The sequence below is a fragment of the Ambystoma mexicanum genome, chromosome 4p (genome assembly GCF_040938575.1).
Source record: "Ambystoma mexicanum isolate Mex_15411 chromosome 4p, UKY_AmexF1_1, whole genome shotgun sequence".
Lineage (NCBI taxonomy): Eukaryota > Metazoa > Chordata > Amphibia > Caudata > Ambystomatidae > Ambystoma > Ambystoma mexicanum.
The window spans coordinates 167,780,223-167,807,225 of NC_090927.1; the positions used below are offsets into that span (position 1 = coordinate 167,780,223).

At 45.5% G+C, this 27,003-nt stretch overlaps 1 protein-coding gene across 3 annotated transcripts in view; it reads left to right on the forward strand.

The window, feature by feature from the left end:
* LOC138453101 (uncharacterized) overlaps positions 1–27,003 on the forward strand; it is a 133,439-nt gene that overhangs the window by 37,498 nt on the left and 68,938 nt on the right. For 2 of the 3 annotated variants that reach the window (XM_069605619.1, XM_069605618.1), the window contains exon 3: positions 26,305–26,370. The exons of the other annotated variant lie outside the window; for it this stretch is intronic. In XM_069605619.1, the coding sequence (XP_069461720.1) occupies positions 26,305–26,370 (66 nt within the window). The remainder of the gene's footprint in view (positions 1–26,304; positions 26,371–27,003) is intronic. 3 annotated transcript variants of the gene reach the window in all.

Below are 27,003 nucleotides of genomic sequence, written 5' to 3' on the forward strand. Positions count from 1 at the left end.
GAACTATAAATTAGTCCACAATGTATAATTTTTGATGCATGATGGGCTCCAGAGTGTCTTGGGCAAGCCTGAAAGTCTGATGGCTTATTTGGCCGGGCAATAGGGGTCAGTCCCAGCCAACACCAGGTCTGCTACTCTATACAAAGAGGGCACATTCATGGAAGTTTTAGGTAAGGTGTTACCTTTTTCACCAAGCAGGGTGAATGTGAGTTAGGGGGAATGTGGAAAGAAATTGCAATGGTCAGACAATTTCACTGTTGCACAGTTCTGCCCTTAACCATAACCATGTCATTCAAAGACAATTGTACTGTGTGCAGTGGTTCTTGGAAAGGTACATGTAGTATTCAGCATGGGGACTCAACTCGGGAACCAGGCATGAGAGAGTAAGTACAAAAGAAGGTAAGTACTTTATTCTTCAGTTACATTTGTAGGCCAAGATAGGAACAAAGGTAGAATTAATCTTTTCAGCTCGCAGTCGCATGCTAAAGTCCCAACCAACAGTCATTTCCAGAATTTCCAGCAATACACATTCTACATTCTATCCAACATTCTCACAGCATCACCTCGCTCACAGGCATGCAGGATACCATAGTACAGCAGTGCACCTCCTACCACTTTTGCTGACAAAGCAATCAATTAAAATGGTCCACCGGTTTAATATAATATCGGCTGTTCCGCTAGGGGACTGACTTTGCACCATAGACCTCAAAGATGCATATTCCTATATGCTTCTATTGGTAACAAACAGAAAATATCTTAAGTTCATGCTCCTGGCTGGCACACAATACCATTATTTCTCCTTCGCCATGATGTCGGCACTCTTGCTTTTCACCAAAATCATCACTGCAGTGATCGCATATGAACATTGCCAGAGCGCACGCATATACCCAAACCATATCTGGATGGATTACTGATTTACATTGGTTTCTTCGGGATTTGAACGATCTCGACCATAAGTGTTACCTCTAGTTTGTATTTCTCTGAGAATACGGACAAACCATCCTTGATGCTGCCGCCCTCGATGCAGTCTGAATGCTGCCTCATCATTGAAATTGCCTCATGTTTGAATGTTCCTCCATAGGAGAGCGAGGACTGTGACCTTGTAAGTTATCTTTTAGCATCTAAACTGACCCTCAATACCAGTTCATAATGCTTTCAAAGAGCTTTGTTTCTCGTGGTGTTTTGTGATCTGGTGTCCCATGCTCATTTGTGAAACTAAGAGTTGGACTCTGAGTTCGCATCTCAGACCATTTCCAGAGAGGTAAGAATTAGATTGATAGTTCTTGCAAAACAACCTGTGTCACAGATGGCCTTAATTACTTGTTGAGTCTCCAGGCAGATTCAAGGGTTTTAATTGCTATAAGCAAATTTAGAAGTTCACACTTTTCAAATAGGAGCAGACTGGTTGAGGATAATACAAGTAGATTGTTACAGCATTACGATGGGCAGACAGATCAAAGTTTGGACAAGTGAATCTGTTCAATGAATACACCAGGCTGGAAAAGTGTGTTGCTTTGCTAAGAGCTGTCCCATTCTGTCTCGTCTAGTGCAAGCCATTCCCTCCCTAACCAAGGGTCCCCCAACCCCAGTATGGTCTCTAGAGATTGGTAACAGCTGCTGTTTAAGGTCCTGTATGGCTGGTCGTGGTGGCCTAAAGGCAAATGCCTTAACTCTCTCTGGGAGCAGTCTTGGTCGTTTCTGTTCTAAGTTACCCAATATGATGTAACCTAAGGGTTTGTGACTCCCAGATACTCAGGCCTCACTTGGCCTTATCCTTCCCCGATATGATGTTCCTCTCCCTATTGTAAGAAAGACATGGCATCAACAGTAAGAAAGACTTGTGACCACAGTTCAAGGGTGTTTATTGAACTTCAAATTAGGGTATGATAAATGCCTATCTAATCCTAAATCTACAGATGGGAGCAAGCTACGACCATCAAATAATAATAACACAGTCCTAGTCATGTCCTGTCAAAATAAAAGGGCCTATACTAAAAAACATATTGCCAATCCTTACCTCTAAATACAAATAGTGTGGGAAACAAGGTTATGGAAAAGCAAGAAGTGTTAAAAATGATATGTCAGGATGTTCAGGCCTTTGGCCTCCCTTCCCCATGTTTTCAGCACGGGATAAGCCGGTTCACTCGAGCGTAGCACAATCGCTGGCTTCTTTAGCACGAGGATACAGTTCAAGCAATAGCATCAGGGCCTTTGACGCCCAAAGGGGATATTGCGTCTTGCCATCTGGTGTCTCACTTCCACTCCCCAAAGACCCCCCATCCAGGTGATCCTCCTGCACTTGTCCACCCCCAGTAACTGGATCCAAAAGCAATGGCCGTGTCCTGGCCACCTGGATGACAGATCCCCGTGGACTAGCGGGTGAGACACCTTCAGGTTTCTCACACTATGTCTCTGTCTCTCTCAGTAGTAAAAGGGGCTCCCTTTTCACAAGTCAAAATGTTGACAGGTGGTCACGCCCATGCTTCTGGTCTAAGTCCCTCCCCATTTTGATGTACTTTGATATAAACCTATTATACTTTTGGTATAAAAATGATATAAAGAATGATTGATTAAATAAAGGTGGGAGCAGTGCTCGACAATGTTGCTCTGTCGAGTGCCGAGAGCGAAGTGAGCTCTGAAGTGAGCTCTGAATACAGGGACTGTGAATCTAGGGTTTTGCAGAGTGACGATTTGATGGTGTCACAGAGGGATTCTGCCCCGGTGTGATAAGAAGCGGACATAAATTGTATATCACATTGATAAGCCTCCCATAGTGTTTGATAGCAAATGTATTGAACCCCAATATTTTGTAAATAAACTTTATAGGAAGCGGAAAATTATATCAAACAATGTTTATCTTTTTGATATAAAAATATATATATAACAATATAAATATTTTTTGATGAAACCATTTATATAAAAATCATGTTTGGATATAAAAATGTACATAAATATATTAATCATATTTTTTTGTATAGACAATCATATTTTTATATAGAAATGTATACAACACTGAATGTATTCATATAAAGTATTCATTTACATTTTTTATATAAACTTCACCGAAAATGTTGATATACAACGAATTTTGATATAAAAATGCATACTAATCTTATATGAAGTGGCTTTAATACAGAGTTTAAATAATGAAAAGCAGTTTGCTTTATAAGTAAAGTGCGCTTCCCGGAGCCCGTACAAAGGTCAAACTATTGTTTTTATGGGGTCTACAGCATCTCGAGCGCAGCTTACATGTGTCTCCCTGCCACACTGTGACCCAACAAAGAGCTGTGAAGCAACATTTCTTTTATCTATGAAAAGGGCTGTGGATTCCCAGGAATGTGGTGACACACAGAGTAGCATTCTATCCACATCAGCAGAAAGCACAGGGATCTTTATGTTTAGCACACCGGAATACAGGATGTTTTTTGCTAGCTGTATAAACAAACAATCCATGAAAATAAACATGAACAATGCTTATCAACTAAAACCAACTGTAGTTAGCACAGCTATTTTTAACTTATGACTGAAGGACGGCACATGAATCATCTGCTGGCTGAACTTAATTTTAGGTGTTGCTATAAGGATACTGGAAGCTAACTATTCACAAACTACGGTACCACTCTCTAATTATTGCAAAGTAAGCAGAAATACATACATCTGTGCATTGTTGATACTGAAACACCATTGAGCTTGAAGAAAACCACATAAGTTGTACATTATTAGAAATACACAGAACAATACATGAAAGTATTGAAATACCCCCAAACTCACCTTATTTTGATGTTGTTGAAATAAACTGTGAATAAACAGCAGGCGTGTCCGCAGGCCCCAAATCCAGGCAACATGCTAGGCCTCCCCACACCGATGTTGCAATCAGCTCTTGCAAGACAGTTAGTTGACACTTCAGGGGATCATCAGGATGGCTTTCTGCCAATGGGGTTGACAGTCCCCCTGCTGGTATCAGAGAACCCCTTTTGAAAGGTGAAACCTCAGTGGTGTTTCATTATCAACATTGCACAGATTTATGTATTTCTGCTTACTTAGCAGTAATTAGAGAGTGGTACTGTAGATTGTGAATAGTTAGCTTTCTGTAGCCTTATAGCAACATCTGAAATTAAGTTCAGCCTGCAGATGCTTCCTGTGCTCTCCTTCAGTCATAAGTTACAAATAGCCTTGCTAACTACCGTTGGTTTTAGTTGATAAATATCGTTTGTGTATATTTTCATGGATGGTTGGTTAATACAGCTGGCACAAAACATCATTTATTCCGGCGAGCTAAATCTATAGATCCCTGTGCTTTCTGCGGATGTGGATAGAATGCTGCTGGGATTCCACAGCCCTTGTCGTAGATAAAAAAAACAGCAGTGTTGCTTCACAGCTCTTTGGTGGGTCACAGTGTGGCAGAGGGACACATGTAAGCCGTGCTGAGATGCTGTAGACCCCATCAAAACAATAGTTTGATTTTGTACAGGCTCTGGGAAGCAAACTTTACTTATAAAGCAAACTGCTTTTCATTATTTACACTCTCCATCAAAGCCAGTTTATATAAGATTGGTATACATTTGAGATATCAAAATTGATATAAAACACTTTTGATGTCAATATTGTGGGGGAAGTTTATATAACAAATGTAAATGAATATTGTATATAAAAAAGATACATTTTTAAATGTTCAATACAAAAATATTTTTTGATATCCATTTTTATATACATTTCTAAATATAATTTTTGTTTTAATATTTTCATATACATGTTTAGATCCAAAAATATGATTTATTATATAGATTTTTATATCAATTTTAAAAAAAATGTTTATATATATTTTATATCAAAAAGATATCAAGATTGTTTGACGTCATCAACTCGTCACTCTGCAAAACCCTAGATTCACAGTCCCTGTATTCAGAGCTCACTTCGCTCTCGGAGCTCGACCGAGCAACATTGTTGAGCGCTGCTCCCATCTTTATACAGATTTTATATAAAATGTATATTCACTTTATATCAAATTTGAAAACACATTTTATATCAAATATACATTTGATATGAAATCGATATCAAATGTTGATATACAAATATCAAATGCATATTAAGTTTATATCAAAGCACATCAAAAGTGGGAGGGACTAAGACCGAAAGCACCTGTCAACATTTTGAATTGTGAAAAAGGGGACCCCTTCTACTACTCTCCCTTATCTACTCCTACCCTCCTCTCTCCCACTTCACCCGGCGTCTCTCCTCACTCTCTCACACTTAACTTCTCTAGCCTGTTGATGCTCTCTCTCTCTCTCTCTCTCTCTCTCTCTCTCTCTCTCTCTCTCTCTCTCTCTCTCTCTCTCTCTCTCTCTCTCTCTCTCTCTCTCTCTCTCTCTCTCTCTCTCTCTCTCTCTCTCTCTCTCTCTCTCTCTCTCTCTCTCTCCCTCTCTCCCTACATCCACCCTCCACTCTTACTCGTTGTCTCCCCTCTCCACACTACTACACTCTCCTCTGCTACTCTCCCTTTGCTGCACTGATGTTACTCTCCCTTTGCTGCACTGATGCTACTCTCCCCTTGCTGCATTATTGCTAGTCTCCCTTGCTCCACTACTGCTACTCTCACTTCTCAGCACTACTGCTACCCTCCTCTTGCCCAACTACCACTACTCTCCACAGACCCCTCACTTCATCCCTATTCTCATCTCACTGCACCCCTGTTCTCTATCCATGCCGTACCACACTCTCTCTGCCTATCTCTCTCCACTACCTTCACGCCTCCACCTACTTCGCTCCACCCTCACCACTACTCCCACTACCATCTTTCACTCGCTCTGCGCCTTCCCACATACACCATCTCTTTCTCTTCCCCCTACACTTATCTTTCTCTAGATGCCATATTTTATCTCTCTAACCCACCTTTACACAGCTCACAATACAGTACACACAAACTAGTACCTCTCTTACACAAATATCTCACCTGTATCTAATTCTGCCAAAAGCACTCTGCTCCTTATCCGCCCTCTGTTTGGTCTCTCTGTCCTACTTCACACCAACTCCTGACCTCACCCCTGCAACACTCGCTTTGCCTATGTCTCCTTTTATACTGTGGTCCTGTTGGTTCCGTCTCTCCCTCCACCTTCCATTAGCTGCAGTGATCACCTGACTCTAGGAACCAATTTGTGACCCTCTTTTCCCCAGGGACTGTGTTACACAGTGAGAGGCTTTAAACAACCCCCCAAGCCCTTCACCCCTTTCCAGCACAATATTGGAAACAGTTTCTCTAATGAGTTAGCAGCCAGAGGCTCAGGCTGCTTATTCACCATATGGCTTTCCTCGGTTGTTGGTGAGGTTTATTGCAAATTCGGTTTGGGGAGGGGTTCTGTGTCTTTCTTGTCCACCTGCAGTCTCATCACTCCCAGTTTGTTTTCTCCTGGATACCCATTTGCCTTGGGTCTGTTTGGGGTTGTCAGGTTGGGTGGTTGGTCTAGGATATCTGTTTGGCAGGGAAATGGCAAGTCTATTTCTTAGCTGTTCTTGATTCCGTTCCATTGGCAACCATCTTGGTTTGCCAAGTTGCTCCCAGTTGCACTGTGGGAGTTGGATTTCTGAAATAGAAAAGAGAGAGCAATGGCCACTAAGTTGGTTGGATGTATTGGGTGATAAAGAGTAGTACCAGTGGTGACATTTGAGGTGCATAAAGGGGATTTCCAGGGACTGCCCCCCTTCACCCCCCCATGCCCTCCAACTCCCACTCCCCACATCTGGGACAGAGCTGGCTCTGGCATTTGTCCAGGTGAGTCTCCTTCCCCAAGTGAAGAGGGGCTCCCTTTGGCCCTCCGACCCCCCTCTTACCCCTGCTTGACAGTCTCATTATCCTTAACCTGTCACACCTATTAGTTGAGATACATTTAATAACTATCACTACTTATTCCAATGCCTACTTAAGCTAATTGGAGAATTTATGACCTGTGTAGGACAGACCTTCGTACCTCAACGTCCTTAAGATGAATGTCAATGGTAGATTGTCTAAACCATTTTTGTCTCTTAGGTTGACTGTTTTACAACAGCTAAGAGGGGAGAACCTCAGCAGCTTTGCTTCATGACTGTGGAAATGGCTACTGGGCAAAAATCCTTTCACTGCATAGTCTCCAAAGACTTAATAAATGCCCCTCACCAGTGAGATCTATACCAGGTGTTGGTCTCCCTACTGTAAACCTTTTGGGACTTGACCATACTTTTCATGATTTTATTAGAGGATAATTGTAAATACACTCTTTGCTTCCTGTTTGGGGAGGGGACTGTGACTCTGGGTCATCATCCCGAACGATATTGGAGTGATTTAATTAGCCCCTTGAAGCCAGGAAGGACTCTAGAACGTATACCATGGATAGGTTGTTCAATGACATTTTGAAAGAGAAAATAAATAAGGATAAGATCTCTCCAAATCCCCTCTCTGACGGAGGGAAAATCTGTAGCTGGATTACTCAACTGCAGGGAAGGAACATTGGTTAATGCCTAGTTGACCGATTGAAGTACCTACCCCACTGTGAAGAAGAGCCAGTTGTGGGAGACGTACACCTCTCCCATTTAGCACCCAGGGCAACATGGAGAAACGGAACTCCTTCCTGTGCACTTCTTCCCAACACTACATGGACACCCGAGGCAAGGGAAACTCATGTTTTACCTACAGCTGCAACCCTAGTGAAAAGAGTCTCTTGCAACCAACATTCTCATTGAAATCAATTGTAGAAATACCCACATAACACAAGTACATAGAAACGTCTTTTAAAACTTCCAGTCTCAACATGTGAACTTTTTAGCACACAAACTAACCTGAGAGTGGGGGGGCAGCCATACCAGTCTCCGAGGATGGGTAGCCCTGCAGTGAAAGGGGGAGAGTCAAGACTGCAGGACCATCACAGCAGCTTCACACAGAAAAGCCATCAAATAGAATGGCTGACCCCTTTTAAAACCCCTATCGCAGACTCTGCGCTACAAAGCATCCTTGCCAATGAACATGCTCAGATAGAACTCCTGTCCTTTCCAGCCACTTGGGGAAGAATCTTTTCAATCCAAGCCCTATATAAAGGCCAGCCCCCACGACAACAATGAGAGGGAGTTTTCAATTGCAGAGTTGGTGATTTGTAATACTAGAGAGCTATTGGATAAGGAGGCCTAGAATTTGGATCAGAGGAGATGACCACCGGTGGTTTAAGAAATAGACAGACTTTAAAACCTGGAGCGTGAAAGACAGTAGAGGGAAAGAGAAAAACTGGAGCGAGGAGAAAGGTGGAGTGAAGGAGAAAACCAGGCAAGTGGAGGAACGTGCATAGAAAGAGAAATCCTAGAGAGTGGAGGCAGGAGAAGGGAAAGTGAAAACCCAGAGAGTGGAGTAAGCTGGAAGGGAACACTATAGACGAGAAGAAGTGACTGATGGGGCTGATTTAGCCCAAGAGGAGAAGTTGAGTGGGTGTGCCTTATTCCTATAAAGAAAAGAGACTAAGGCTGTGGGCTGTGAAAAAGCAGAGTAGAAGGTGGTGAGCGGGGCACCCGATTCCCGGAGAAGAAAGTGTGGGGGATGCTTTAAAACCCTTTGGGAATCGGACAATCATCCTGACATATCAACCGAATCACCTTAAACTAAAATTCGTGTTGTGCCATTTGCAACAGCTTGTCACAGGACCCAACTCTTTGGAGGACACTGTCATACACAATTGGCAGAGCCGTTTCCAGTATGCCTTTTCTCCTGCTTTGTCCCATATCCCAGAGACCTCTTTAGATGCACATATTTTGGACACTCCAGGCCTACTTCATGATCATTGTGGTGCCTTTTTGGACAGATTGATTACCTTTTTCAGTCATTGAGGAACCATCACCCGGTCCTCCGCTTCATGTACATCAGTTGTGTTGGCAGAAATGCCCCTTCTTTCACCCCTGTTACCCATCTACTTGTTTTTTGTAACCTCTAGGTTATGGCCATCTCAGGATTTCTCATGAGAAATTTGATCAATAATTTAACATGCTCGTCAGATTTTATATTGCCTTTTGTTTGAACGTGGCTAGGTCAGGTATCCAGGTTGAACCCTACAAAAGATAACATCCAACTATCCGCTCATATAGAAATGTGGGCATGCACTGTTTTCCCTTCAATACTCCTATATTAATCCCTCTTTCCTACAAACAGATGGAATGTCTGTAACCTGGTAGGTGAAGTGCAGTCTTTTTTCGGATTCAGACCGAACTGTGGTACATCTTCAAGTTCCATTGCAACCTAAATATCCCTGAATCTGGCATCTGTGTCAAACCACATGTGCTCTCCTCTGGTTCTAAAAGCACTATGCCATGTGAAAGATCTAACATACGTGGCTTTACCAACAGTCCTTGAGGTTGAATCTAGGATGGTTTCACAACCAAACTAAAAGAGGACCGTTCTGGTCACAGGGCAGTGGCAATCTGGCTAGATGGTAGCGTAGTGATGTCTTTTCAAGGAGCCAACTAAAGCATCATGCTTCATAAACTGAGACAATAAATGTCTGCCTGACATGAGCATTGCTCTGAGCAGTACTTGGATAATCCGAGGCAACCTAATATATATTTAAAAGAGTGATAGGATTATAGATCCTCCTGAGTGAGTTACATCCCATGCAACATGTTATTGGGGCTTAGCCCTTCTCAGGAGAGGGGCTCACTCACATTTGGCAAAAGGTGACAAGCTTGTGGGTTTCACCCAAGGTTACAAATGGTAATCAAGACCCTGACCCCTTGCTCTCCGTTGCAACAGCAACACTGCGCTTTGGCTATACTGCACCTCACAGATGATGCAAACATGTGTCTAGTGTTGCTGTTGGTAAACATTTACACAGGAGAGTTATCTTTCATTTTGGATTCTGGCCTGCTCTTCTGGTTGCGACCAGACAGATATGCACATGGATATTTCCTCTCTGGTATGTTAAAGAAAGCTACATTTTGGTTAAGGAATTGGTTAGGGAGCAGGTTGGCTTTGTCTGCCTCAAGGAGCCTCTCTCCATTCCCTATCCAGCTGACTATTCCAGCAGTGATGGCTAGAGAGGAGTGCATAGATCTTTCTAAGGTTTGGCTCACTCCATCCAGATTGCCCCTGTCACGAAAGGCGGTTTCAGAGGGCTTGGGAGTACTCTGCTTCCTCCCACTTAAGGATTGGTGCATAGGGTATTTTCACTCTGGTGTCGGAGGAGTCAGAGTTGGGTATGGATGTACAAGAGCCATCGGCTTTCCCATATTCAACTTTTTGAGTAAGGGGAGGCATGAGAGTGCACCGGTTGCTACAGAATGGCCACTCGGTCAGTTCTAGGTCATTATTTGTTCTAATGATCCTCCCCGGTGATCTTATACCTCGGTTCCTAAGCACCAGCCAAAGAGAGCAAAAATAAGCTCCCTAGCCAGTTATTAAGACCACTGTTGAGACTGGATGCACAGTGCCAGGTCCTAGGTACCTGAAAGGGAAACACTGGGGTTAACAATAATAACAGTATTGTTAAGGATTCTCCCCTTATTATACCTACAACCTATTCTTACATGACACCAGGGAAACCCATGTTCTGACGATGCGTAGATGATGTGACCCTTTGAACAGGGTGACATCAGTGGAAATGCACCAACGCAGTTATAAAATCCACAGGGTTCTTGCTGTGAGCCGGGAGGCGCACAATCCGTGAAACACCAAAGGTCCAGCCCATCCAAGTTCAACAAGTTCCAGAAAAAATACAAGGGGAAGAAGCTAGTCCAAAACCCAGTTCACCAAAGCAAAAGGATAATCCAAAAGCAGTCCAGGAAGCCGAGACAAATTCAAAAATGCATAGTTCATCAAAATTCAGCAAGGGCAAGCCAAAAAGCAATCCAGGAGTCCGAGCCAAGTCGAGCCGGCTTGTTCCCTAATGTCAGGACTCACCACCTGGGTAATCTCAGTGGTTAATCCAGAAGCAGGCAAAACCAATTTAGATAGCAGAACTCGATATGTAGATGACAAGTTCTTCCTACCAATGTACACATCTGGTGCTTTAATTAACAAACAGAGGGATCTATTAATTGGAAGAGTAACGGACACACCACCGGACACCACCAGCTGCAATGCAAAAAAGACAGGTCAATACCCAAACCTGGCACAAGTACAGGTAAGAACAAGGACGGTATAGGGCTGACCTTTAGTGAAAGAATCCCCTGAGTGAATTGGAACAGATGACTGGTACAGCAGTGAGAGACCTTAGGGAGTCTGATGGAATTGTGAGCCTGTAACAATAATCCCAAATGAGTACAGTAAATAATGGTGTGCCTGCAGAGCTAGGGAACTGATAATGGTATAAGCAAAAAAACAACACCTCTTAGCAGGAGTGTTGGGGGCAAGGGAACTAAAACATCTGGAGTAGGGAAGTGCAATTGTCCAAGAGTCAATGATAGGAGATGAAACAAACCTGACGGCACAAGGACGCTTTTAGCAATATGCCAGTGCAGCGGCAGGCAACGTCTCTAGTCCATGCACTGTGCAAGCCTACCCCGACGACATGAGGAAGCCTGAGTGTTCCAGGAGTAGTATAGTGAAGAGAGTCTCTAGTCCGTGCACAATGTTGTTGAGTGGCGTTCCAAAGAGGTAGAGTTGGATTCCAGAGGACGAAGCAGCTCTGTTAACGGGCGAGAGGATCCAGGTGCCAGGGAGCAAGAAAAGCAGTCTGCGAGATGAATTACAAGGTCCATTTCCAGTGCGGGCGGCAGAAGAGAAAACGTGGGACAAGGCAGTCTGAGTAACCAGCAGGTCTAGGTATCGTATATCGGCAGACTAGGGTCGCGCAGAGGCAGGGTCAAAAGCAAAGCACTGGTCTAAGACAAAAGATCGAAGACAAAAGATCAGGCAAAACACAGGAGAGTTCCAGAATACTTTCGTAATCAGAAGCGCCGAACAAGGCTGAAGGCAGTCCTTAAGTCTTCCGTGTCACGTGACAGGGAGAGCCATGGTTTCCCCAATCGGAGCGTGTGATGTAGGGTATGGTAGGGTTTCCGTTGTTTCCAGGGCAACTTCCAACGCGCCGGAGCGGCGCTCTCTGTCTGGAAAGCAAATGCTGGAATTCACCCGTGTAGGTGCTGGGTGATTTGTATCATGAGCATGGTTTTTCCCTTGAGCACGAAAAACCCTAGACCAGGATACAGGCGGTATCTTAACAGATCAGGAGGGTGATACTCCGGGAGTTATTTTTAGCTGATTCCTGACACCTAAGTGCCAGATGGCTTCCATATTGGTACTATTGTAATCCTGAAATGCAGGGCTAGTATATTTCACCAACTACAATCTCCCGGCAATATCGCATTTATTCTTTACAGCCCCAGTGGCTTTTGGCTCCACTGCCTTCAAATGTTTCTAGCCCGGGCATTGCACAAGTTGCCTCCAATTCCTTATGGGTCTTCACTAAGGTAAAGACCCACATAAATAGAGTGGTGGCTTTGTTGCTGAATGGTGCACAGGTCCAATTGAGACACCCGACACTGTGTCTGATCTCCACTGTTTCCTCCACTGCTTACTTGTAGATTCATTGCTGACTGTTGCCCACTCTCCACTGTTAGATCCCCACTCCCTTGTTTCTCTGCTCCCTAAAGATATTTTTCCCCCTATGATTGTAAAGCGATCCATTGCTTCCTAAAGCTAGGTCTGCGCTCAATAAACCCCCTAATAATTATAATGGTAATAATAAAGTAATGTATAAGCAAATAACTATCTGCTCTTGGAAACAGAATGATTGTTGGTGGCTGGCATGTTGGACTTTTTTAGCTAAATGTGTAGATGGGTTAGGGTCTGAGTCTGAGGTCGGACAAGTGTACTATATACTATTCTCTGCCTAAATGGAAATAAAACTGATGTGTTGTTGCCAGGACGGGTATAGTCTTCTCTTTCCTTTAATTGGCCGGTGGGGTTTGGAGTACCTCCTGCACCTGTTAAGTCAGTTAGAAATCTGGGTATTATTTTTGATGACCAGCTGTCATTTGCCAAACAGGTTGATGCGGTGGCAAAATGGCACATTTTCACCTCTATCGGTAGATGTTCACCTCTATACTATCGGTTATCTTGCTAGAGATCAGGTGAAATCCCTGGTTCAGGCAGTCGTCCTGTCTCGCGTTAAATACTGCTTGTCCATGTATTTGGGTATCCAAAAGAAAGTTCTTTCTAAATTGGAGGCAGTGTTGAACTGAGTGGTACGTGTGCTGTGTGGCCTAACAAAGTTTGACCACGTATAAGATGCCAGAAGGTCTTTGCACTGGCTCCTAATGGAAGCCCATATTGAGATGAGTTCTGAGCCAGATCTGGAAGATTGGCCATGATGCTGCTCCATGGCTATTCCCTGTGTGCAACTTCGCTTTCGTAGGTCTAGTTCAAAGGAACTATTGATTGTAAGCAAATACAACACAACCCGGTACTGGAGCAGGTTGATCGTAGGCTTCGATGTATATTGTGGAACAAGCATCCTCTTGTCTTCAGAATAGCACATCTCATCCCACTTTCCAATGTATACGTAAGGCATAGAAACTGTCTTTTAATGCCGCTTGAGGCTCCATTAGGCTGTAATGGGAGGGGTGCTGTGCTGTGTATGCCTTGAGGTCAAATGTTAGCTTTGTATTCTTTTTTTGATTTATGTATGATTTATTGTATGGTTTGTCTTGTGCTAAATGACCTCTGTGCCTTGATATTGTGTATGCAGTGCTACGTTGCGCCCTACAAATACATTTTACTTCTACTAGTGATTCCCAGAGATAGGTTGGCACAGCAAATATTTAATGTCGATCGCCTGTGCCCTCTGCTATGGGAATTATTGCTGTTACCACATCCTTTTTTTCCGAAGAACACATGTGAATTAGAGATGCAGATGGTTTGCTATCCATTGATGGTGCCTTGGTTGTCAGGGCAATTATTGACGGAGACAGGGTGATCCGTCTGTCAGTAATGGTCGATTGAGCCTTTTCACCAAGGCTGATTTCTGAGCCTGGAAAACCACCATGAACATCCTACCAAGAGCTAAGAACAATGTGATGGAATATAGTTGGGTCAGGCTGAAGTGGGAAGATTTTGATTGGCAAGCTTTCTTAATTGAAACTGATATATATTCTGTATGATATGTGGGTGGTTTAGTTCCCATTCGACCAGGGTATGTTCCTTCTAAAAGCCCAGCATTGAAGAGTCACCTGGTGAGACCAAAAGGCACGGTTTCTCCTATTGATATTCAATATGCTGAATTTAGTTGTTCCCCACAAAATTCCCTAAGTAGGGTTGGGTGAAAGAGTTGAATTAAGCTTGGTGGAAGAAATTGAAAGTTTTGACATAACCGTCTGCATCTGCATTTCTTCCACGGTGCAAGTGGGCATTTTCAGCAATATTTCGGTATGCAAAACCTATTTGTCACCATTCGCTTAAGGCGCATGAATATTTTGTCTCCTATTTGTTGCTGATCTCGCTCAAAAGTAGCAAATAGGTAGGGGAATCCACACCATCGTCAACGTGAAATTTCACCCCTTTTACTCTGCCTGCAGTAACTTCACCCACCACTACTCAAAAGTATGCGCTAATGGGTTTAGGCTAAGTGCATTTTATATTGACTTTCTTCCCACCGGCGCCAGTAAAACTTACTATGTACTGAAATGCTGAAAGGCATCCCAAGATATGCAGTCGTCAAGGAAAAACTCATGGCACCATGAAGATAAGTTTAATACACAGAACCTCACTGCAGAGTTAGTGGATTGTTTGGAGGACTGGGAGACGTATTTGTGTCTTGGAATTCTGACTGCCCTGTTTTGAACTGTTTGTGGCCTGTTCGGTATGTAATCCATAAGCACTGAGTAGAGACTGTTGACAGTTTAAACTCTAGAGTACCAGTGCTATACCTGCCTTGGTCCTGTTCAAGGACATCAGCGAAGTATGATGCACTGGGTCGTTAGGCGTTGAAATAAGCATCTTATTGTGATGCCTTTAACCTTTTGATTCTAGTGTGAGTTTGCAGTCCATCAAGAGACCAGGGTTTTTGACTGTTGTAGGCACAGGGCAGGTTTCAATTTCTCTGTGTCAGGTGATTAGTGCGGGACCCAGTAGTGCAACCATTGTTGCAGAAGTATGCTGCAATGGAGTCGCAAAGCTCTTGAGATGTCATTGGTTCTATGTTACAGGCTGGATGGATTTTGAATTTGTGGACATTTGGAACACTTCTTTCTGGCCATGTTTCGCCGAGTCTGTTCAGTGAGCTTAATGAGCTTTTCCACTCTGTTGATCTGCAGTAGTTGGTGCTAAGCCAATGTGTCTATTGGTAAATAATATACTCTCCAGAATATCTGTAGACTCCGGTTTTCTTTCTTCAGGAGGCTCAGCAATCTATACCTGGAGCCGCTGGGAGCCCTCCTAGCCACACACAACATCCACATCCACCAATGACGCACAGCTATACCTCAAGATTGACTTAGAACCGTTTTGAGCCTGTAAATGTACTCTATGTCCTTTCATCGCCAGGCATTTCAAAGCATGCATTTTAAAAGTGTATAATATAATGAAAATTTAATCGAAATTTTGATTTTGGGGGCAGGCCCAAAACCTCCCTATCCCACCTATTTTCAACTATAGACCCCCAACACCTTACCTGCCCTTTCCCACCCCCCCAAAAAAAATGTGATTAACACTTTCGTTATTCTTTACATGTTGAAAATGCAGGCTTTGAAATGACTGGCGATAAAAAGGACGCCGTACCCTCAAAACCTGCCTCTCGCTGATCCAGTCTTGGATGTCCAGTGCATACTTGAAGCTCATCCCCCTCCAAGATCGAATCCCTACTCCTCACCAACAGCACCGAACACCCAGATATACAGACCTGGCTATCAACCATGAACCCTGAGGACTTCACACTCAAGCTCACCACCTGCGCAAAGCCCCTCGGGTTTCACATCGATAAACACCTCTCCTTCAAGACACACAGCTAAGAAAACTTTGACAGCTTGGTATTATCTCTCCTTCCTGTTGAAAAAAGTCAAAACAGTCCTACCGTAGAAGCACTGGTCCTATCCCACCTGGCTAGGTACAATACACTCCACGAAGGCCTCCCGTCGTCCTCCCTTGTGCCACTGAGAAGTGTTATTGCACACGCCCGTGCACCTTTCAAGGGTCTACACAGATATTACATCAACCTGGCCCTCATCGACCTTCTCTGGCTCCCACTGCATGCACAAATCACCTTCAAGTTCTTGCTGCATCATCTATAAAACATTCGCCATCAAGTCACCCAGCTTCCTCGCTTAGAAACTCAGCATCTCCAGTATACAGCTCACAACCAGAAGCCAGGACACTTTACATACTTGAAATCTGTTGGGTCTCGACGCTAGGTCCGCGCTCAGTAAATACCATATTGTTGTTGTTGTTTTATTAAGCAACCACATGAAGACTTGTATCTTTTGTGAACATTAGAACGGCTTCTTTGGGATCATGATATGATATGATAGGTTATTTATAATGCGCTTAATACCCAGAGGTTTCTAAGCGCGGACCTGGTGATCGAACCTGCGCGGACCCGGTGATCGAACATGTGTTGCTCTGTGTCGTCTTGCTTCTAAGGCGCGCATGTGCTGCTGAGCTATCCTCCCATATCCAGTTGGGATATGTTGAGTAGCTTGTCTCGTGTCCCTTTCTAGACCGACCATGGGCTGTAGTTAGTCTGGGCATGCAATGTTTTCAGCGAGTATGCCTAGCTTGGTCTCCTTACAGGGCCTGCTTGATGATGTTGAGGGAGGGTCAGTGGATTTTCACAGTGATGGTGCTTGGGTGAAAATGCTGATCGTAATGGAGGGAGGCTTCCACCAAGTAAGTAAAATACTGGGGGTTGAGACAGCAGTGATATTCTTGTTGCAAACAAATGCTGTGTAATGTGTATCGGATTGCCGAGGGGGGGCCTTTTTAACTAGCTGCGTGAGGTGTTAACCACCAAGGTTTGCAAAGAGTGTTTTTATAGTTGTTGTTCCCCTTTTTCAGCCAGGGAGTGGTGGGGTGTTGGTGGTCTACTGAAAGATGAGCTAATTGAGGGTGGCCTCTGGAAGGAAACTAAGCTCAGCATGGATGTGTAAGAGATGAAACGGAGAAGAAGTGATTTGCTATGTATGTTGTTGGCCGATTTTGAGAGATTTTCACATCAGTATGATATTTGTCTAACATAGCATTTTCTCCTCTTTTGGACTTTCTGTTGATGCGTTTACCCTTGTAGCCTGTGGGGAGGACCTTATGTGTAACCCCTGTGTCGCCCTCAGTGAGCTAAGGTTCTGTGATGGGTAGGTCTGTTTTGTCCTTGCATTGAAGGTTACAGATATCGGAGGAGTATTTAGCTGTAGATTTGGCATTAACGTGAAAACATCTAGTTCTATGATTTTCTTTTCTAGTTCCCTGTGTTGTCAGGCGTGGGTTCTAGCTCACTAAAGGTAGGTAATATGTTAATGTGGGTTGCACATAAGTACTTCGTCTTCACAAACTTTCAAGTCTTAGAGCGATACATTCTTAGATTTTAACCCTGTCCGATCAATCAGCACCCGGTCCAAGCATAAGCACAGTGTTCAAAAAACTGATTTATTATAGGGTGCTTCTGAAATACCTTGGGGCATATCACACAACTAGCCCTTAATTTCTCATAGGAAAATGTGGATGGGATTCTGATTGGGTGAGCAAGGTAACACTCCTGATTCCGCAGGTCGTCCAGTGCAAAGACTAAGATCTAATGTTAAGGATAGAACCAATAAGGAACAACCGAATGTCTTTCCGAATATGAACGTTTGACATTTTCTGAAAAAGGGTCTGAAAACATGATTGTTTGCCATAGCTTAGCACTCTGCTTAATTTTGCATTTCTTTTACAAACTATGAATGCAGAAATAACGCATGTGTGCTTTATCAGTATATGCACTCCTGTTCACCCCTCGCATAACCCCACCCTAAATCCTCCTCCCAATTAGCCAGGGCAAGGCAACCACTAGCTGATCCTTACCCTGGGGGTGGTATTAGCTGGGTGGATCATATGGGAGTAGAAGACAATCAAGGGAACGTGAGGACTCCGTCAGGGAAACAATGACCTTCATAATTTCCTGAGGGTGAGAATTCCCTGGTACCCGACTATTTGATGGCTTGTTGTTATCGTGCAACCTCCCCTCCCAAACCTTCCTTAAACATAAAGTGTGACAACCGTCATGATAAATATGGAGGCAGAATTCGAGAGACTAATATTAATTCTAATTATCATAATTCTACATTGTATTCGAATTGTTAAGTTAACAAACAACTATTGGTTTCTTTTAAAACTCCTCGGTGTACATCAAATCAGAACCGATTGAATGAATTTAAACTAAATGCGATCATTAGTGACTTCAAGACCCATAATGCCCCAGGTCCTGGGACGAAAGGAGTTCAGAGGCAAAGCACTGCAGTATGCACTGTAGTGGTTCTTATGACCCACACCTGAGCGGGACTTTCAAATATATAAAACCCTCTCAGGTGCAGGCCTTCAGGAGAAGCAGAAGCGAGGAGAAGCAGTGGAAGCATCAGTCTGAATGCATTACAGGAGACGAGTTTGTCGCTGATATGAAAGCGGGCGCTGCGGTATAGCTGTGGGAGAAGTCGAGAATCCTGTAAAGTGCAGACAGTGCGCAGCAGGAAGCGGTAAAGAAACGGATTGCCCGGGGGGAGAGAGAGACGCTCTCCCCATCCTGTGTGCTACTCCGATGTGTGGCGTTCACCGGAACGTACTTGGAGCGAAAGCAGCTCCATCTGCGAAGGAAACCTGACTGGCCCTGTCAGTGTATGGGTTTCCCTGCCGAAAGCGGGGGTACAGTCAGTGGACTGGAGGAGATGCATGAACAGACTGGTGATTTGGCCTTGGCTAGGTGACCCCGTAGCGCTCCTAACCCAACCGCTGTTATCGCATAATGATTTTGAATACTGAACTAATGAAAAGAAAGATTTTGAATATCAAACAAATGAGTTAAACCATTTCTGACGCAACTTTTACATTAAGAGAGAAAGTGAAAAAAAAACATTGCAACCAACCTTGGGCAAGCAAAACGGGAACAATATTTAACAAGAGTAAAAATAAATATTGTAACCACCATTGTCCAAGCCAAGAGGAGACAATATTTAAACATGACAATATATAAACAAAATAAACCAGACTGTTGTGATCACCAAAGCCAAATATTCAAATGGAATAAATGAGATGCACAGGAAGGAAGATGACCTTTTTTTTTTTTTAAACTTGGTTTTTATTAGCATTTTTAATCCAACATCCAACTGATGAAACACTCCCCCCTCCTTAACCCCCTCTTGATCCAGGAATAAACGGTGTAGTCTGTCCCCCTCTCATGGGTATTCGGTACGGTTTAAGAGTCCTGTCTCCTCGACCACTTAGTTAAAGGCAACTTCAGAAGGTCCAGCTTTTCATCGCCTCACGGGTCGGATTCTTCCTGTGGGTCTATGATTCCCAGCAGTGTCATGGATGTAGGGCACCATGCTCTGCGCGCACCATCCTTTAAATATGCTAGTAATTCAGACCAGTAGGTCCTGAACCTCATGTGATCTCCTTGTATTGAATAAGTACGCCACTCCATGGCGAGCACCAACCATATTTTGGTGACCCACTCGTGCTCCATAGGAGGTTCTCTGGACTTTTACCTGCGTGCCAGCACCAACGCTGCCGACATCATAATGAGGTATACTTTATGACGGGATTTTGTGGGAATGTTCACCAGGGCTCCACCCAAGCATATCATATCCAGGCCGCTTTTCTTGCCCCCCCACATTCCCCAGGGTCTGCACAGCCGCCTGATGTATTGCCCCCCAGTACGTGTCCAATTCTGGACATCCCGACCATATGTGGGCCCATGTGCCAACTCCCCCACAGTCTCTCCAGCATCCCTGTGTAGAGTGCTGATAGATCTTGTTCAGTCTGGCCGGTGTTAGGTGCCACTGGAACAACTGCTTTAGCCAGATCTCGCGGATCTGGAGAGACCTGGTTAACTTCGGTATTTGTGCCCACAAAAGTTGCCAGTCCCGTTCTCCCATCTCGGTGCCCGTGTCCACCTCCCATTTCCTCATGTACTTCCTGCTTGTTGGATTTTTCCCCCTCATTTATGTATTTGTATATTGACGCCATTAGACCCCTGTCCCCTGAATGTGTGTCTAGGTATTTTACGAATGGGGTTATAGGTTGTGTGCCTGCCTGCTTCAGTTCAGGGTGGGACAGCCAATGTCTCAGTTGTATGTACCCATACCTGTGCCTCTCCTCTAGCTTAAAGTCTGACCTGCACTTCTCAAAGTCCTTCACTGTGCTGTCTTGATACACGTTGTGTATCATCCGACAGACTCCCTGGTACCATGCATCAAATCCCATGTTTTAGCAGCCCGGTGTAAATTGTGGGTTCTCGAAAAAGAGGGGTGTAGAGGGAGGGGAATGTGGTGATGTGGGCCCATTTCACTGCAGTGTCCCATGCTTCTCCTATAGTCGATGTGATTTCACTTGCATACATTTGAGGGGTTCTATCGGCCCTTGGTTTCCATAACATTCCCTCTAGATGCCCTGCTACCACTGCTCTCTCCATTGTCCGCCATGGTTTGTCACGATCGTTCTTCTGCAGTCCCTGAGAATTCTGATTTTAACTGAAATATAGTATGCCCTGAAGTCAGGCTCTCCCATTCCTCCCCGGGCAGTTGTGATTCTCATGAGAGATGCCGCCAACCTCGGTTTCTTGCAGTTCCATATGAACCGACTTGTGACCTTTTGAAGGGCTCTGAAGTAGCTACGTGAGACTGCAATTGGCATGGGAGCAAAGTGGTATAAGAGCTGAGGCAAAACCACCATCTTAAGGACACCATATTGATGCGTCCCAGCCAGGAGATGGTTAGCGACCCCCAGTCAACCAGTTTTGATAACATTTTCTCATTTTCTCCATTAGGGGCAGTTTGCCGGAAAGAGTTCTCCTACGGTCCTATTAAGGTGTACCCGCAAATATTTAATATCCTTAGATGCCCATCTGAAAGCATAGGTGTTTTTGATCTGCCACTTGATGGAGGGCGACATTTTCAACCCGGCCACTAGTCCGAAGTGGTCGAGTTCCTCACAAACCGCTGGGAGAGATGACTCCGGTTCTATCAGTGTGAGAAGTAAGTCGTCCGCAAACGCGGCCACTTTATGCGCCTGACCCCCGAATGGTATGCCTTTTATGGTTGTTGTCTCCCTAATCGCTGCCAGGAAAGGTTCTAAGTGCAGGGCATACAGCAGCGGAGAGAGTGGACAGCCCTGTTTTGTGCCCTGCTCCACTATCACCGGGCCGGCTATTCGACCATTGATTGCCAACCGGAGGGTCGGGGTTTGATAATTGACCATGGCCCAGTCCATAAATTTGGGTCCAAACCCTATCCTGTTCATTGTGGCAAAGAGAACGCTCCACGCCACCCGATCGAAAGCCTTTTCGGCGTCTATCGCCAGGAGGAGGGCCGGAATCCCCCTCCGGTGCGCTTTTTCTATCAGATGGGCTATCCTTCTTACATTGTCTGATGACCTCTTATGAGGCCTGCTTGGTCAGTCCGAACTATTGTGGGCATGATGGTGTCCAACCTGGACGCCGGTATCTTAGTATGTATCTTGGCGTCCATGTTTATTAAGGCTATCGGGCGATACGACCCGCATACCTCTGGGTCCTTGCCTTTCTTGTGTATGAGAATGACCTTTGCCTCTTCCATTGACTTGGGCAGAGCTCTGGTAGACCCTATTTGATTAAATAGTCTAGTGAGATGGAGAATTAGGAATTCCTTATGTAGCTTGCAAAACTCTGCCACAAACCCATCTGCGCCTGGGGATTTATTAGTTGCTAGGGTGGACACTGCCTTTCTGACCTCGTCTATAGTTATTTCCTCTTCCAACCGTTCCCTTTCTCCTTTCGATATGGACCTGAGATTCACTCTGTCCAGATACATCTTGTACGCTCTACAGTCCGGATTACTTGAGGAATATAGATTCGTATAGAAGTGACAGAACTCCCTTTCTATCTCACTGTTGGAGGTGTATTTCTGGGCATCCTCACCTCTGATTTTCAAAATCGTTTTGTCCCTCTCTTCCTTTCGGAGCATTCTGGCTAGTAATCGGTCGGTTCTGTTCGCCTTAACGTAATATTTTTGACATAGGCGTAATAGGTTTCTTTCCGCTTCCCTGGTGTGGATGAGATTTAGTTGGGCTCTAACTGTGCGGACGTCTCTTTCAATGGCCCTCGACTGTTTCACAGCCATTCGTGTAATCGCATCCTTAAGTCTGTTACCTAGCTGTTCCTCTTCCAGTCTCCGCTCCCTCTCTCTTCTCGCTTTGATCGCTACAATCTTATCCCTTATTGTGGCTTTGAGGGCGTCCCACCATATCTGTGGTGTAGTATCTTTCCAGCTATTATATGTTGCAAAATCCTCTAGTTCCTGCTCAATTTCCTTAACTAGGGTAGTATCTTTAAATAGTAGCGTAGGATACTGCCACTTCCATAGACCCAGTGACCCTCGTGGCTTGGTTATCACCAAAAGAATGGGAGCATGATCTGAGATCGCAATGGGTCCTAGTGTAATGTCTACTACATTACCCAAGAGTGAATTAGATACCCATATGTAGTCGATCCGGGAGTGGGTTTTGTGTGCGTGAAAGTAGAATGTGTATCCGGGGGAGTTCCCCTGGGTTTCCCTCCAAGTATCTACCAGCGCCAGGTCCCTTTATTTTCATCTTTAGGTCCCCGAGGGCCCGCCCTGTGAACCCCATATAAGCTTACTCCTATCCCTGTGAGGTTCCCAGGCCATATTGAAGTCTCTGGTTAGTATGATGTGGCCTGCAGTGAAATTGCCCAGTCTGGTGAGGGCCTTTATTATAAAGGGATCCTGACCGGTGTTGGGCGCATAGATTGTTGCGATTGTGGAGACCTCCCCCCTGCCCTCAAGCAGCACTGCTAGATATGTTCCCTGGGAATCCTTTTGCGATTCTTTAACTGTCAGAACCACTCCATCTCTCATGGCGATCACCATCCCCCCTTTTTTGGCAGGCTGAGTGGCCTGAAACAATCTGGTGTATCCCCAAAATCTAATTTTATGTGAGTCTTGAGATTGGATATGGGTTTCTTGTAATGTAACCACGTGGGGCTTTTCCTTGCGTATAAACCTCTCCACTTTCTGTCTTTTGAGTGGCGAGTTGAACCCATTTACGTTTAGGGACAGTACTGTCATTTGCCGCATGCTAGGAGTTAGTGAAGAATTTGGAGTGTGCCTGGTATGTCCTGTAGCCTGACTCATTGATGGGTTCAGTGTGCCTCTTAAAGATTTCTGCCTCCTGGATCAGAATTGGGCCGTCTCTCCCCCCTTGTCTGAATCCCCATACCCCCTGGGCAGACTCAGCTGGCAAAGTGCCCCCCTCGTGTCCCATCGACAAGAGCTGAGCTCTAACGTTTTCCCAGTCCTGAACAACATGGGATCTCTCCATCCCATTCCAAGAATCTCCACCCCCCCCATCCCCGCAATAACGTTCCTGTAAAGCTAATGTTTGCCTGTGCCGATGCCCCAGCAAGTGCCCTCCCCGGACTCACTCACTTACCCACTCTTCTCTTTCGAGAGGTTGGATCTGGAGGGATTATCCGGTGGACCGTTTTGGCTGCTGGGGATGTTTTATTTATTTATTTATTTATTTTTGGCTCATTATGTCGTGCGGGGAGGTGGTCAGTTTTCATTGGCCGTTTGGACCGTACTGTGGTCCATTCCCATGATTTGTGTGATTTGCGACGGGGAGTGACTTTGCGGCGCTTACTGATTGCTGCTCCTCAATTCCCAGCAGATCCATGCCTTGCTCGCACGTCGTGATCTTGTGTTGCCTGCCCTGCCAGGTGAAGGTCAGGTCAAATGGATGGGACCATCTGTACCTAACTTGTTGCGCTCTCACGTGCGTCAAAACCGGTCCCATGCGCCTCCTTTTAGCCAAAGTCACCTGTGCCAGATCTTGATACAGGAAGATCTCGGATCCTTTGTAGGTGATGCAACCCGCCTTTCTAGCCTTTTCCAATATCTTCTCCTTTGTGGTGAAGCTGTGAAATGCCACTAGGACGTCTCTTCGCCCGGGGGATCCCCACTCTGTGGATTCTATCAAATTGGAGATCCAAACCTGATTCCTCATCTAGGAGATCCATGAATATAGTTGTACGGGTTTGCGTGAGGTCTTGGCTCTGAATGACCTCTGGCAGGGCTTTAACCCGTATATTGATCCGTCTGGAGCGGTTCTCCAGCTCCTCAGCCTGCAGTTCTAGATTCTGAGTGGCCACTGCCAGGGTCTCCAGCAGGGTTTCCGTTTTCTGCACGTCTTCTTTCATCACCTGTATGGCCCGCCCGTTCATTAGTGTCAACCCTCTCCTCTATTTTATTAATGTCCCGTTTCATTTCCCTGAGACCTTCAGCAAGATCTTCCCTCAGGGTGTCCATCTGCCTTTGGCCTGCTGACGTGATCTTATTCACCATCTCTCCTAGGAATTGTTTAAGCGTTGCATGCGTGACCAGCGTGTCCTGAGGACCATGGTTGGATTCCTGAATTATGTCACCCGCTCCTTCTTCACTATGCGAGGATCCTTCCGCGTCGGGCTCCCTGGACCAGACCCTTCCTGGGTCTTTTTTGTGCTTTTCATGGCTGAAGGAGTATCTTTGAATCTATTCCTTGACATTGTAGGGGAGCTAATTTCAGGCCAGGAGGGCGCTGGCCGTAGGAGTCTCCGGGCCGGTGTTGGTGCGATGAACGGCTACTTGCGGGGGCCTCAATGCCGTCCACCGTCGGCGGTCCCCGACACTGAGTTTCAGCGCCGGTTCTCTTCCCCCCACACTGACCCAGCTGGCGTTGGTAGAGTAGAGTGCCGTTTGGTTGGATCCAGTAAATGCCCCTGTAAATCTGGTGTGCACTTGCTGTGGATTAGCGCGGTACCCTCTGGTGAGAGCCCTCTACTGTAAATGTCGATAGGGTCTCAGGGGGCCTGGGAGTCTCAGAGGGATCAGCCGGGTCAGATCTCCAGAGCCGGTCGGATCAGATGAGATTGTGTGCCCCTCTAGGTGCGGCCAGGTGCAGCGTACCTTCCCCTCGCCTCTAGGGTTAATGCTCCTCCAATGTGGGCCAGGGATTGCATGGTCGTGGTGGGCCCAACTGGGGGGAACGTATTGTGCCTTGGGTTGCAGTTAAACATTCTGAGGCCCCCCCGCCCCGTCTCCTTACTTTACTCTGGTCCTGAGTTATGGCTAGCGGCTCAGATTAAGGTGTGCCCCCCTGTAGATGTGGCCTCGTGAGGCTTGCATCCAGGTGAAACTTTCCAAGGGCCCCCCCCGCTCTCCTTGTATAGCTGTATCAGCGATTCGTGGCCAGGGTGGACACTCCGTCAGAGCGCCTCGTGTCCTTGCCTCTGCCTGGAGCCTTCATCTGGGGCCGTCTGCCGCTACCTCCACGAGTCGCCAACCTCCGTGATGAGCTGCCCAATGAGGCCCCGGAGCTGTGAGGTGTGAGTAGACCTCCGGCTAGATGTGGCAGGGATATGCGGGCGCTGGGGTGTGCGTTTATCCCGGGGCTGACTGAGGCAATCCGATTCGTTGTGGATCCAAGTCGAGCTTCCCACGGGGCAGGACACCACGTCCGCTTGGCCTCCCCCACCGCTGGAGAGTCGGGCACTGTACCTCTGCCGCGATTGGCCCGCGGGCCGAGTGCCTCCTTCAGTCCCGGGCCGATTATTACTGAGCGGCCCACGTCTCCTCTTCCCCTCCTGGGCACTCTCAACACACTCTAAGGACCGGTGGTGGGGTCCCCTGCAGGGCCTGTCTGTCCGATGCTCGGCGCATGCGAGGTGGGGCCAGCCCGCTGTCTCTGATGCTCTGCACCACCGAGTCCCTTTGCCGACGGGGCAGTGGAGTTTCCGAGCGTTCGTTTTGTTTAGCTTTAGGTGTGTTAGGTTAGGGAAGTTGGCAGTTTATCCCACCTTTTACTGTTCAACAAAATGGCTAATTGTGAATAAACTACATCTACTTGACCGTCTCGCATTTCTGACCCCTCAAACTAGCCTGCTGTGGTCTTCTGACCAATCAGCATATCTTCTGCTCCAACAGTCTTGCTGACTGGATCTACACCAATTATCATTGTAGCCTGTACCCTGACCAGTCTTCCTGCATGGAAGTTGTCCTCTTTATGTAACTCTGTGAGTTTCACTTAGCTTGCTACCCTGATTATTACAGATTCTGGAATCCCAGTATATTCATGTTTTTCTTTTCTTTTTAAAGATACAGGGGGACTCCCAGAGGCCAGTGATCCAGAGAGGACACTTGGAAATGATGTCCCTCTGAGAGGTATGGAGAGATTCTGGGCTGTGCTCTGTTAAGTTGAAAATTGTTGACTGATCCTTTAACCAGAGATCTGTTATTCAGTTGAAACAAGGGCTTCAGACCATGGGAGCACTCCACGCAGGTCCCAATACTTTGAACCCTGTATTTCCATTCTGTAACATTGTATATTTTGTCTTCAAATTTAAAGTTATCTTGTTCTTCGGCAGGATACTTACTTTCGATAACATATTAAAATTTTGTTGAATCTCTTTGCTGTGTGTCGCTGACAAGCAACATTGATGTTTTCTTGTGTGTCTTAACAACCTATGCAGCACTGAGCCGGCAGATCAGTAAGTTATTGTCAATATGCTGTAATAATAGGATTGTGGGTGCGAAAACCTTAGAAACCCTACAGAGAAAGCATATTGATGCCTCTGTAATGCCATTATTAGTGACAGACGTGGTAGGCAATGATTGAGGTAAAGACCCTACTGCCTTCTCCAGCACCACCACCTTCTGAAAGGTTGAAATTGGAGACAGAGTTCTCAAGATTGTGAAAGCTGGCAGAAAGGCTCAGCAACATTAAAGTGTCATCCATTCCAACAAGAAAAATACATTTTCCCTGACACTAAACCAAGGTATCTTCGGTGTCATTGC